General features: G+C 34.2%; 1 protein-coding gene across 3 annotated transcripts in view; it reads right to left on the bottom strand.

Moving 5' to 3' along the window:
* LOC131989437 (uncharacterized) overlaps positions 1–14,212 on the bottom strand; it is a 27,472-nt gene extending 13,260 nt beyond the window's left edge. Inside the window, exons 1-12 of one of the 3 annotated variants that reach the window (XM_059354655.1) lie at positions 13,864–14,211; positions 12,287–12,353; positions 11,523–11,618; positions 10,845–10,901; positions 10,690–10,755; positions 9,468–9,527; positions 9,306–9,371; positions 7,629–7,688; positions 7,480–7,539; positions 2,018–2,077; positions 1,615–1,686; positions 79–141 (exon numbers count right to left, since the gene is read on the bottom strand). In XM_059354655.1, the coding sequence (XP_059210638.1) occupies positions 79–141; positions 1,615–1,686; positions 2,018–2,077; positions 7,480–7,539; positions 7,629–7,688; positions 9,306–9,371; positions 9,468–9,527; positions 10,690–10,755; positions 10,845–10,901; positions 11,523–11,618; positions 12,287–12,352 (726 nt within the window). In that variant the 5' untranslated portion in view covers position 12,353; positions 13,864–14,211. Of the gene's footprint in view, positions 1–78; positions 142–1,614; positions 1,687–2,017; positions 2,078–7,479; positions 7,540–7,628; positions 7,689–9,305; positions 9,372–9,467; positions 9,528–10,674; positions 10,756–10,844; positions 10,902–11,522; positions 11,619–12,286; positions 12,354–13,863 lie in introns of all 3 variants that reach the window. The other 2 variants (XM_059354656.1, XM_059354657.1) reach the window with 2 other exon arrangements.

The raw sequence follows: 14,212 nt of genomic DNA, 5'->3' as shown, positions 1-14,212 counted from the left end.
TATAAAAACTACAGTCGACAAGAATCTTCTCTCTCTTAAACATCCATTTAGTGTCATCATCAGTTTCACAAATGTCACCTTTGGCTGTGAGGATTTGAATGGGTTGACTTTCTGCATCATTCCTGCAATCATCCCTGGATTCTACATGAAATAAATATTAATTACACAGTTGACATGTAAGCACACCATCTGAATAGTTTGACTTCTAGATCCATGGACAGTTGACCACGTCATGGAAAAAATATCAGACCACCCGTTTTCTTCAGCTTCTTGTTCATTTAATGCCTAGTGCAACTAAAGGTACATTTGTTTGAGCTGATAGAGCTGATATCTAGACATTGTCCATCAATCAATCAAATCATTATCAAGAAAACCATGGAAAATGTCTAGATATCAGCTCTTGAATTAAACTCTTATGAGCTATTTTTGTTGTCATCACTATATTTGTCCAAACAAATGCACCTTTAGTTGTACCAGGCATTACAATGAAAAAGAAACTGAAGAAAACAAGGGTGGTCTAATATTTTTTTCCATAGCTGTAGGTTTTAGATTTATTTGCACAGTTAGAATGACAAAGATAACAAATAATGTAAAGGCTTATTTAAAGCCTCCACCTAAAATGTCATAGTTATGATAAAGTAATAACAAACTGATAGAAAAAACAAATGTATAACATCAACATCAAGTTATAATGACACTAACAAAATAACAATATAAAAACAAAAATATGAACATGATATAAAAGTGGATTTGTGCGTTAGAATTTTAAAACAGCAGTTAAATGGGCTTTTAGACATCTTTTGAAACTATTTATAGAGATGGAGTTCTTTGCCAGATGGGAAAAGGTATGTTAAACCTAAATTTAACAATAAATTGACCTCTGCCTGTCAGAAATCTTGGAGGATGAAGAGCTAAAGATTAACGCGTTGGATAAAAGTGAACATGAGAAAGCTGAATGTATCACCATGTAATGTAATGAGTTTTTCAGACCTCTAAATCATCAGTGTGACATTTTTTCCCAAAAAACCTGATGTATACAATCAGATCCATGCAGTACCTGGATAATCCACTAGGAATCAGTAATTAATGGACTGATGTAATGTAAAATTAATTAATATTTCATAACTTAATTTATAGTGAAACCGCGTTGAAAATGTGTGTATCCAATTTGATACAGCAGGTATTAACGACAACTTATTTGAAGATTTGTCAATTGTCATTTTTTTGCATTTCATACATGATGCATTAAATAAAGCAACGTAAAGTCTTTTTTCTCATTTAGCTAAACTAAGTAAAGGTTTAACTCACATAATTAGGTATATTTAGAGTCAAATTGATATATCTCGAACAATTAAAAGAAATGCATAATTTGTTTTGTTTGGTGTGTATTTTTAGATGGCAGAAAAAAATTGAGCATTGCAGATTTGTTGAAGATAAACAAACAACTTGCACAAAAAGACCAGATGTAGCAAACATGATAGAAATTAGAATCCATATATGCAAATAGATATATAAAACGTGTTTTTTTAAATTTGTCAGCATGTTAAATAAACACACCAAATTCAAATTTTCTGGCAATTATTTCATGGTTGAGGCTTTATAGGGTTAAATCACCTGTTTGCCTTGACGCTCTGTTTCTGTTTCTGGAGGATCTTCAGAATCAGTTAGAGGATCTGTCTTTGGCAGCTGCAGCACAGAGACAAATAAACGTTATTTGTATACAAACATTGACAAAGCGCACACATGCTGTTTGGAAAAGAAAAAACTAAAAAATACTTTTTAAGGGACTTTTTCTTTATTTTACTGTTGAAATGCTGTCTCCATATTATAACAACTTGTCACTTGGGGACAGGAAAATGTAAAAAACGTATATGTAAATGTATAAAAAAACACTTTTATTGGTATTTTTTCAGCTTTGGCAGCCCTCTGCACAACACCACATGTTCTAACCAGATTACAACTCCTGCTGTGATTAAACTGTATTTTTTAATCTAATGTTAAATGTGTGAGCAGATACCTGTGTGGACGACTTGAACGGGTTGACTTTCTGCATCACACCTTTCAGCTTACTGGGGTTCTGAAACACAAGCATGTTGGACATTAAAAAAAAAAAGTCTGTCAGTGGAGACATGTTTGTTCCTCCTCCATTTTTTTGTTTATTTCCAACCAATTTAATTCACAGTATGTTTTACTGGTACTAGAATGGTTACCAGTTGTTACACCATTTCAGAAATGTCCTATATACAGTCATGGAAAAAATTATTACACCACCATTGTTTTCTTCAATTTCTTGTCCATTTTAATGCCTGGTACAACTAAAGGTACATTTGTTTGGACAAATATAATGATAACAACAAAAATAGCTGATAAGGGTTTAATTTAAAAGCTGATATCTAGACATTTAATATGGTTTTCTTGATGATAACCAAAAATCGTTAAAGAAAACCATGGAAAATGTCTAGATATCAGCTTTTGAATTAAACTTTTATGAGCTATTTTTGTTGTTTTCATTAACTTTGGCCAAACAAATGTACCTTTAGTTGTACCAGGTATTAAAATGGATAAGAAATTGTGATTTTTTTTTTCTCCATGACTGTATTTATTTATATTTTCTCCAATGTGCAATATCTGTAAAATGCAAAGTACTTTCAGGAAAACAAACACAATAATATATATAATAATATTAATAATGAATGCCAAATAGCGTAAATGTATGTATAAAATGTGTATAGAATGTAAGTATATGTCTTATTGTTTATATGATGTCTTCTATATATATATATGTGTCTGTATCTTTCCCTACTGCACACAAACTAAGATAAGATAGATAAGATGACTATTTAGTCATATCTTATCCATCTTATCTTAGTTTGTGTTTCCAATTAGAGGGACAGTTTGAACTTGAAGTGATGTTTTATGAGGTGCTTGTCCACTGTCAGAAGCTAAACAAGGTTCTGCTGCAGCTTTATTTTATTTTATTATTTATTTCAGCCCTGTCAAAGTTTGCATGAGGGGAACTGAAGACACTGAAGTCATCTACAGCACTGTCTTTCAACGTGGCGGTGCTGACCAGCAGGGGGCGCCAGAGGGGCCGCAGAAACTTTGTTACAATTTTTTTAATTTACAGCGCTGGAACAAAATTAAGAGACCGCTGCAAAATTATCAGTTTTGCTGGTTTTACTAATTATAAGTATGCTTTTGAGTAAAATCAGAATTTTTGTTTCATTCTATAAAGTGCTGAAAACATTTCTGTCAAATTTGAAATTAAAATATTGCCATTTAGAGCATTTATTGACAGAAAATGACAACTAGTCAAAATAACAAAAAAAAAGATGCAGTGTTTTCAGACCTTGAATAATGCAAAGAAAACATTCATTTTTAACCCTTTATCAGGCGAAGAACTGTATTTGGTAACTTCAGCGGATATCCAAAATAAAAAATTAAAATCGTTCGAGAAAAAAGTTGCAAATTTACTAGATTAAAGTGGCAAATCTACAAGAAAAAAAGTCGCAGATTTAAGAGATTTAAAGTGGCAAATCTGCGTGGAAAAAAGTCACAGATTTACGAGAAAAAAAGCAACTTTTTTCTAGCAGATTCACCACTTTAAATCTCATATATCTGCGCATTTTTTCTCGTAGATTTGCCACTTTAATCTCAAAATATTACCCCTCCCCCAGGTCCGTATGTTTTTTTTACACATTCTGGCAGTATGTAATAATATTCTCTAGGGTTGAAATTTGGAATTTGGAAGTGCCCTATTAAGGGTTAAACAACACAACACTAATTTAAACTAACAGTTTAGAAATAATTATTGGTGGGATAATCTCAATCTTGAACCACAGCAGTGGTTTTTATAATCTTCCTCATAGAATGAGATGTGGTTCAGGTGATCAGCTGATCAGTGTCTCAGTAGAAGGAGGAGGTTTGTGTTGGGATGGACACAAACTTTGTGAGAGTGGTCTCTTCATTTTTTCCAGAGCTGTATGTCTCTTAATGTCTTTTATAGCAGAAGAAACTGACTGTAATGAATAAAGAGGCCTGACAAAAGAGAAAGATTCTAGAAGAATATATGTTAATATTACTGTTCAATATGACAGAAGAAAGAATTATTAATTCAAATACAGAAAATATATTAAGAAGCTGTATGTTTGATTTTTGATATTGGCCATCATAATGTATGTACATGTACAAAGTTTTGGAGCCGCTGCTATGTTCTTGTCAAAGCCACCAGACTCCATTGACAAAAACAGCTATTTTACTTTGCAGAAGACGTGAGGTCGGTTCAACCGCTACCTCGATGTGTTTGGTTGTTTGTGTTCATTTTAGAGCTCTAAAGGCTTAGTTTGGATCCAACACAGTCACAGAATAACACAAAGTAAACTAACAGTTTGCAGGGTAAAATGACTTTTTGTCAATGGAGTCTGGTGGCTTTGAAGAGAGTCGAGGCTAGCTTCAGCTCTCCATGTATAAACTTAAACAAGGCTTCCTGACACCAAGATAATATATGTGTGTATGTTGTGTTTTCTTATTGCTCGTTGTATAGGTTCTGTTATCCCTCTGATGTATGGAACTGTCACCACGTCTGTGTATTTGCTGTCGGCTTTTTGTGCGTGTTTGGATTTCCTTTCTCTCGGTTTATTGTCTTTATTGACCTGTTGTTTACCCTTATTGATGGCCCAGGTGGAGTACTGGCAGTGCTGTAGTGCTTGTTGTTTATGTTTCTCCTCCTCCTGTCTGTCCTCCTCGTCCGTGATGATGCTGGCCCGTTCCTATAGTGTCCTGACTACTGACATACTACATACTGTTTGTGTGTAGTGGGATGTTCTGATGTCCAGAGAAGATATTGATCTGTGTGTGTGTGTGGGTTTTCTGTAAACTGTTAGTTTGATGCTGCCGTCGTCTTTGTGATTAATTTTTATGTCCAGAAAAGCTATAGTCCTATTTGATTCCTCTTTGATGTTTCCGGTGGTGTCTATTGTGTTCAGGTGATCAGTGAGCTCTTGTGTGTGTCCGTGTTTGGTCTTTTCCAGTATGTCGTCTCATATCTTTTCCATAGTGTAGGTTTGCAGTGTGCGGGTGCTGTGGTGATGGCTTTTGTTTCCAGATCTTCCATGAAAAAAACGCTCATGATGGCTGACAGTGGGTCTCCCATGGCGAAACCTTCCTTCTGTTTGTAAATGGTGTTTTTGAATTGAAAGTATGTGGATTTGGCAACGAAATTGAGTAGTCCTGTTATGTCTTCTATTGTGAGGTTTGTGCGTTTTTTAAGTGTCCTGTCGTTCCTGAGCCGCTCTTGTACAATGTGTAAAGTGACGTCAACGGGGGTTTTTGTGAATAGCGATATGACATCATGTGAAATGAGGATCTCGTCTTTGGCTATTGTTATGTTCTTGATTTATTGTGCCAGTTGCTTGGAGTTCTTGCAGTGGTGGTCTGTTAATCCCAGTAGTGGTTTGATGATTTCAACTAGAGCTTTTGAGAGGTTATATGCGACGGATCCTATGCTGCCGACTATGGGGCGGAGTGGGTGGTCTTTTTTATGTATTTTGGGTGTTCCGTATATCCAGGGGGTTATGTTTGCGGTGGGTACCAGATGGTTATATGCGTCCTGTGTAATTTTTTTGGTTTCTTTTTTTTTTTTTTTTTTTTTTATTGGTGAAATGACGTAACAAACAGGTGACATGAGAGACAAATACACTACACCATGTGGACCCGAAGTAGAGACAGTAGACATTCAGCGCGAACAACAACAAAGAAAGACATGAATGATAAACGATTTGCGCAGAGGCATCACAGGTGTATGTGTGTGCGTGTGTGTGTGTGTGTGTGTGTGTATGTGGATGAGGGGCAGATGCTACGACATATATATAAAAAATATATAACATGGCTCATTTATATGTATCACACAATGAAAATAAATAGGCAAACAAAGCAAGAAGCGCTAACGAGAAAAAACAAACAAGAATAAATAAAATAACTAATTAAATAAATTAAAAAAAATAATAATAACAAAAATAGTAATATTGAAAATAATAATAATTATATATATACCCACATACATACATACATACATATATAAAAATAAACAACATATAATATAATATATAATATAATAACACAGGGGGATGGGAGACATCTTACAGTGACAAGATGTGCGAGATCAGACACATAATTGCAATCGACCCAATATAAACCAACGCATCATGACAATGACAGCCACAACAACAACATACGTCGCAGTGAGGGGGCGAGGCCAGGCCAGAGCGTCGGTGGGGCAGGCCAGGGGACCCCCAAACCGGCCCCAAGTAACACAGTCAGGCGTCCCAGTGGGAGGCAGGTAAGACAAAACAAGAGTCCCTATTTTATTTTATTTTTTTGATTGATTGTGCCTTGGGTCGCAGCCGGACCCTGAGGCGGCTGCCGGCCCGTTGCCAATCTTTTCAATTATCAATCAATTTTTTTGGTTTCCAATAATGGTTTGAGGAGTGATTTGAAGGTTTTCTTCTTGTCTTCTGTCGGGTTTTTCTTTAAGATCGCATGTGTTCCTGTCTGCGAGTAAACTTTCCATTTTTGTTTCATATGTTTCTGTGTCCATTATTACTGTGGTTCTGCCTTTATCTGCCGGTAGGATAGTGATGGATTTGTCCTTTTTAAGTGAGTTAATGGCTTGACGTTCTTCTTTAGTGATGTTGCTTAGTGGTAATTTATCTGATTTGATTTTGTCATGGTGAACTCCTGTTCATATGAAGCTTTTAGATGCGTGTCTATTTCTTGTTGGGTTTCTTGTTCTACAGGGAATAGCGTGCTGAAAGACTGTTTTTCCTCTTGTATCTCAATCTTGTTTACTGTCATTCTTATCCGTTCTTTCAGTAGGTCCTTGCGTGCTTTATTGACGATGTTTTTTCCGTTTCTTGTTGGGATGGGATTTTTTATATTGAGGCTTCTCGGGGTGATATCCTTGTCTCTGCATCGGAGAGTAAATCTCAGGTGGGTTTTTTTTGGCGTGCAAGCATTCTTTCAAGTCTCTCCAAACGGCGAAAAGCTTTGATACACTTTTGTCCATGACTTCCGTGTAATACTTCTAGCAAATTAATTTTGTCTACTTCTGAATATTATCCTTAGTTTATTTTGTTCAGACAAGGGAAAGTAGGAGATGTTTTTTTCACAGCGATGAGCTGACACCTCTGAAGAAGACTGAAGTTGTCAGTCAAAACATGTCAGGTAAAAAAACATCTCCTACTTTCCCTTGTCTGAACAAAATAAACTAAGGATAATATTCAGAAGTAGACAAAATGAATTTGCTAGAAGTATAGAGGTCCAATCTAAGACGATCTAAATTTTAGACTTAGAGCAGAGGGAAGAAGCTTTTGTGTGTCTGTGTGTGTGGAAGCAAAATGTGATTTCTGTCCATGTACACTGGTTGTTACTTATTTTTTGGTGAGTTTAACTTGATTGTTGAAATCTTCACCTGTCACCCACCTGATTAGAGTCTGACCCCTGTCCCTGCTCCAGCGACTCCGCGGATGGCGCTTTGGAGACCTGCGTGAGAGAACCAGCTGAGTGGACGCCTCATTGTCCCACACGTTACCATGGTTACAACTACAACATGCACACAGCGCTGTGGTTACCTGGGAGGAGGACTTGAAAGGGTTGACCTTGTGCATGACTCCTCTCAGCACGCCAGGGTTCTGAAAGACAAGACTCATAAACTGATGCACTCAAATCACATCCTCTAGTCCTCTAGTCTTCTAGTCCTCTAGTCTTCTAATCTTCTAGTCTTCTAATCTTCTAGTCCTCTAGTCTTCTAATCTTCTAGTCTTCTAATCTTCTAGTCCTCTTATCTTCTAGTCCTCTAGTCTTCTAATCTTCTAGTCCTCTAGTCCTCTAGTCCTCTAGTCCTCTAGTCTTCTAGTCCTCTAGTCTTCTAGTCCTCTAGTCTTCTAGTCCTCTAGTCTTCTAGTCCTCTAGTCTTCTAGTCTTCTAGTCTTCTAATCTTCTAATCTTCTAGTCTTCTAGTCCTCTAGTCTTCTAGTCCTCTAGTCCTCTAGTCTTCTAATCTTCTAGTCCTCTAGTCTTCTAGTCCTCTAATCTTCTAGTCCTCTAGTCTTCTAGTCCTCTAGTCTTCTAGTCTTCTAGTCCTCTAGTCTTCTAATCTTCTAGTCCTCTAGTCTTCTAGTCATCTAGTCCTCTAGTCCTCTAGTCTTCTAGTCCTCTAGTCTTCTAGTCCTCTAGTCCTCTAGTCTTCTAGTCCTCTAGTCTTCTAATCTTCTAGTCCTCTAGTCTTCTAGTCTTCTAGTCCTCTAGTCTTCTAATCTTCTAGTCCTCTAGTCTTCTAGTCTTCTAATCTTCTAGTCCTCTAATCTTCTAGTCCTCTAGTTGACCCTGTAGATGTATCAGAGTAATTTACAGCCAGGACAGGACAGAGTGACTCATATAAAAACAATAAACACTGCTTAAATGGATATTAAACGGATATTAATAATTTTCCCTGACTGTACTGACCACCCACGTGTCTTTTATCTTAGGAGTCAAAGGAGAACCATAAAAAAATAATAAATAAGGAAAATAAAGGGATAAAAACAAATAAAATTAAAGAATCAATTATTTTGAATACACAAAATATGCATTTTATTATTTTTATCAAATAATAAATATTTAAACATATTTATATTACTGTAAATATTCGTATATAAAATATTCACGGAGATAAATTTTAAAAAATACAAACACTCATGGTTGTTTTTATATTCTATTTGTTTTGTATTTCCACATTTTTTTTATCCTTTTCTCTTTGTATTTTCACATTTTTTTCATATTTATTTCTTTTAATTCTCCTAATATTTCCACGTTTTTCTTTTTTGTACACATTTTTATTTTACTGATTTACTCTTATGTATTCCTTTTATTTTGATATTTGTTTATTCTTTTATCTCTATATTTTCATTTTTTTCATATGAATTTCTTTATTTTATTCGCTTTATATTTCCACTTTAAAAAAATATTTCTCTTTATATTTACCCATCTGTAATTTATTCATTTAGTAATTTGCTCTTATTTATTTTTATTTCCACATTTGTTTATTCCTTTATAGCTCATATTTTTAGCTTATACTTTCACATTTTTGTATTTATTTTATTCACTTTATACTTGCACTTTTTGATTAAATATAAAGAGGGATAAATAAAAGAAAAAATATTAGGCATATTATTATAATTTCCAAATATTCTCTCTTATATATTCTTTACATTTCAACATTTATTTTCTAATCCTTTATTAGATTTTTTGCTGGATGAGTGACATCTCACCTGTGACGAGTCTGTTCCCTGTTCTAGTGACTCTGAGGATGAAGAGTTGCTGACTGTGGAGGACGCCTGAATAAAGGAATAAAAAATGAAATCATACAGGAGTTAACATCAACTAATCAAAATTAATGTTTAACATTTACTGTTTAGTGTTGTCATGGTTACCTGGGAGGAGGACTTGAATGGGTTAACCTTCTGCATGACTCCTCTCAGCACACCAGGGTTCTGAAAGACAAGACTTACATATTTCAGGAATTGATCCATTCAACTACCAGACACCTTTTAGCTGATTTAAAGGAGTTTACAGCTGAGATGTTGAAAGAAGGCAGTTCATCACTTAGCAAGGCAAAAAAAAACATCCACATGGTGCTTCATTGGAACAACTAAGGCCGCATCTACACTTTAAGGTGTCTCGTAAACAAATTAAACTCAGATGAGATTTAATACGCTTTAATTTACACTATTAGCATCTTTGTTGATCACATCACAAATCTGATTACTGGCAAATATAGTATCAGTATTCACATGTCATAACAGTCATAAAAAAGAATAAATAATAATAAGGAAAAATGACAGGAAAAAATTAGGCACTAAAAAATAATAATTAAAATAAAACTCAAAAAAGGTGATTTTTTTATAATAAATAGAATTTATATATCTCTATATATATATATATATATATATATATATATATATATATACACATACATGCACACAGACATCAACAAGCAAATATGAACACTCTTATGACTCTCCTTTTATATATCTTTATATTTCCACTTTTGATTATTTTATTTCTCCATTTACTATTAACATATTTTTAAAATGTTATTCTCTTTGTACTTACGCATTTTTAATTTAAAAATATACTTTTTTCTACATTTCCACATTAATTCACAGATGTATTAAATTTTTATGCTCAATGAGTAATAGCACAAAAAATAATTAGACATAAAAGGTATAAAAACAGATAAATTATGTAACATAAAAATACATTTTTATATTAAAATTAAAATTATCTACAATAAAATAGAAAAAAGATGCATTATTATTTTTAAATTTCATAGAAAACACACTGAGATAAATAAATGAGATAAAACAACTAATATGAACATTATTATTACTGTTCTTTTATATATTGTTATTTGTCTTTATATTTCCACCTTTTCATATTTTTCAAAATTATATTTTCACTATTTTTCACTTTTTTTCTCTTAATATTTACATATTTTATCAGCTTTTTTTCCATTTATTTACCAATGTACTCTCTTTATATTTTCTGATTTATTTTCTCATTCTTTTGCAGATTTATTTTATTTCTATGCTGCTACTAAAACTCTACAGCCGTTTACAGTGACAGGATCAGTTGTACCTGAGCTCGTCTCACCTGTGACGAGTCTGTTCCCTGTTCTAGTGACTCTGAGGACGAAGAGTTGCTGACTGTGGAGGACGCCTGAATAAAGGAATAAAAATCAATCATACGAGTTCGTAATAAATTGTAAAAATGATAAAAAATTACTGTTAAATGTTGTCATGTTTTACCTGTGACGTGGACTTGAATGGGTTGACCTTCTGCATGACTCCCATCACTCCCGTCCTCTGATGTTTACACAAACAAAAACATCAATTATGACGAAATATACAACAAAGAACCAAGGTTATAATAGTTTTAGTTTTAATTTCGTTGTGAATTTTTGTTTTCAAATTCAGTTGGTTTTAATTTGTTTTTATGTTTTGGAAAATGTTTAGCTTTAGTTTAGTTTTTATCAGTTTTAGTGTTATTTTTAGTTTTTATTTTAGTTTTTTTTTTGTGTAATGGGGTATTTGTTGGGTGCGAGATTTCAACAAGTCACAATAAATGTTGCCTTTATTTCCTTTGTCTGATCCATCTCAGCCCCAATAAGTTTACTCAGTCATAAAAACAGATGGATCAAATTGATTTCACATCAACCAAAAAGGTTTACGTATGAAAAAAGTTGTCAAAGACGAAGACGAAGGACATTTTCACTATAATTTGAGTTAGTTTTGTAACCAGACAATACAGTTTCAGTTAGTTATTGTTTTTTTAAAAACTCGTTTTTATTTTTATTTCAGTTAACGAAAATGTTTTTTAAATTATAGCTTTCGTTATATCGGCAGTTTTCATTAATTATAATAATAATGCAAAGAACCAGCAGACCAATAAACACGTCTGGTTAAAGTGAAATAAACGTGACCCACCTTGGTCTTTGGGTTCAGCTCGTTTGTGACGTCACTGTTGGCGGTCGGGCCTGCGGGCTGTGTGCTCCGGCCGTGCTCAGTAGGGTTCTCCAGATCCTGTAAACAAACACATGTAAACAAACTAAATGTCCCACTAAAACCAACAAATTATACACTGTAAAAAAAACACTTTAAAAAACAGTCTGGCAGCAAAATTGCCAAACACTTGCTGTTGAATAAGAGTAAAAAACTATAAATTATTTTACAGATAATTTCTTTTTAAAAATACAGAAAAAATGAGTAAATACAAATGCGAAAATAGGACAATAAAATAAAGAAATAAACACAAAGAGATAAAAGGATAAACAAATGTGGAAATAGGAAGACAATCAAAAACAATCAAGAGTGTTTATATTTGTTAACTTTATCTCAGTGTATATCTTTTTTAATATACATTTAAATATTTTATACAGTAAATATCTGTATTTTTTTGCACAAGAAATTTCTGTAGAATGACTAAAGTTTTTTTCTTTACTTTTATATGACAGTAAGTGTTTGGTAACTTTTGGTACCATCATTTTTATTATAATTCACTATAATTTAACACATAAGACCATTAAGCAATTGAATAATACTGAAAAATTAAAACTATAATGTTCCATCCGTTTTGTTTTGTTTTTAAATGGCATTTTTTAATGTAGAAAAAAAAACTAACAAGAAAAAAACCTGTAAAATAACACAGTAAATTGCTGTAAAATAATTATTTTTTAATTATTTTTACATACCTCCTTGCTGGGTCTTGGTGGGACCACCGGAGTTGTTGAGCCTTTATCTCTTCTGAACATATTCATTCTGAAAGACATGTTTACATATAAAGACTTAAAGATAAAAAAAAAGACAAAAAACATGGCTCAAATGAACACAAACCAAAAGCCACAAAGGCCATGTTGATGTTTTTAAGCACAATAGTACTATTGTACTAATCCGCCTCCAAGGTCAGCTGCCTCTTTTCTCTGAATATACCCACATGCAAAATTCCTTTCAAAAAAGAAACAATTTAAGGTTCTACGTACACCTGGTAAACTTGCAAAACTCGTTTAGTAGGAGATAAATGCTTCGTGTGACAACTTGGGTTTTACTGACAAATTCGGCTAAATAATATCCATCATAGTTGTTGTTTTTGGCGTGCTAGAGTTCTTTCAAGTCTCTCCAAAGAAGAAGAGAATAATATCCGTCATACATCGCTTTCTTTCCCAGCAGTATTTACACTTTACCTGCTAATGTCCATTGACGCAACAGTGAAATCTGAGTGAACTAGGTCAAGAAAGTGACGAAGCATTAGTGCTTTGCTGAACAGGTTTTCGCCGAATTGAAAAATGTGTTAAGCTAAGTGGTAATACGTCTTATTGTCGTTTTATACAATGTATAAGATTGGAAAAAAAGGCAGCAAACGTTTTAATTGGCAGATGTTTTAACGGAGTGTTGTCTCACTAATAGAAAGCTGCCAAGGTCAGCTGACTCTTGTCGCCAAACCAAATCCTGTTCGAATATTAATTTAAGGCAATACACGTAACTGGTCAACTTGCAAAACTTGTGAAGTATAAGTTAAATGCTTCACTGACAAATTCGGCTATATCATATGATCCATCATACGTCGCTTTCTTTCCCCAGCAGTATTTACACTTCATGACACAGTGAAATCTGAGCAAACTAAAGAAAGTTACGATTTATTGGTAAACGTGGTGCTGTGGTGAATACGATTGCGCCGAATTGAACAAATACGTCTAATTAATTTGTATACGTCTTGGTGTCGTTTTCTAGAACAGGTAATCTAGAAAAAAAGCAGAAAACCTTTTAATTGGCAGATTTTTGAACAGAGTCTGGCCTGTGTTCTCACTCAGAAAGCTGCCATGGTCAGCTGACCAAATCCTGTTCGAATATTTATCAATTTAAGCTTTTACGCCTAACTGGTCAACTTGCAAAACATGTTAAGTAAGAGTTGAATACTTTTTGTGACAAATAGGGTTTCACTGACAAAATCGGTTATATCACATTCATCATATAGGGTTTTTTTTTCAGGCGTATTTACACTTTACGAAGTTAAAATTCGTTAATAAACGTGGTGCTTTGGTGAATAGGATTGCGCCGAATTGATAAAATGTGTCCATTTAACTGGCATACGTCTTGGTGTCGTTTTCTACAACGTATAATTTAGAAAAAAGGCAAAAACCCTTTAAATTGGCAGATTTTTGAACACAGTCTGGCGTGTGTTACGTCCAGGACGTCACATCGGCGCCGTACGGAGGAATGTTTACAACACAAAAAGCCGGCAACAACACAATGAAAGGAGCAGGGTGCCTACCTCGGTGTTGCGACAGGAAAACAAAACAAAAAATGACAATTAAAATCGCTGCGTTGCAAAGCAACAACAGACAGAAACAACGGGCTTAAAAAAGTTGAAGCCGACAACGACACGGTGCTTCACTTCCCCGTAGGTCATAAATAACACGGACACGTCAAACCGGTTTGACAAAAACTGAGGCGGCCCCCGGTAGCGTTGGATTACTGCAGGTAATTCACCTGCTCTGAAAGTTTCAGTCTGAAAAGAGGAGAATGGGGTCAGTGCTGCACTTCTCCTTAAAGTTGTGAATAGTTTGTGAAAAGAGAGCATGAATCCGTCATCATTTAGATCAGCTGTGATACCTGCACGG

The sequence above is a fragment of the Centropristis striata genome, chromosome 17 (assembly GCF_030273125.1).
Source record: "Centropristis striata isolate RG_2023a ecotype Rhode Island chromosome 17, C.striata_1.0, whole genome shotgun sequence".
Lineage (NCBI taxonomy): Eukaryota > Metazoa > Chordata > Actinopteri > Perciformes > Serranidae > Centropristis > Centropristis striata.
The sequence above is the reverse complement of the archived record's forward strand: the minus strand, read 5'-3'. Positions and strand labels throughout refer to the sequence as shown.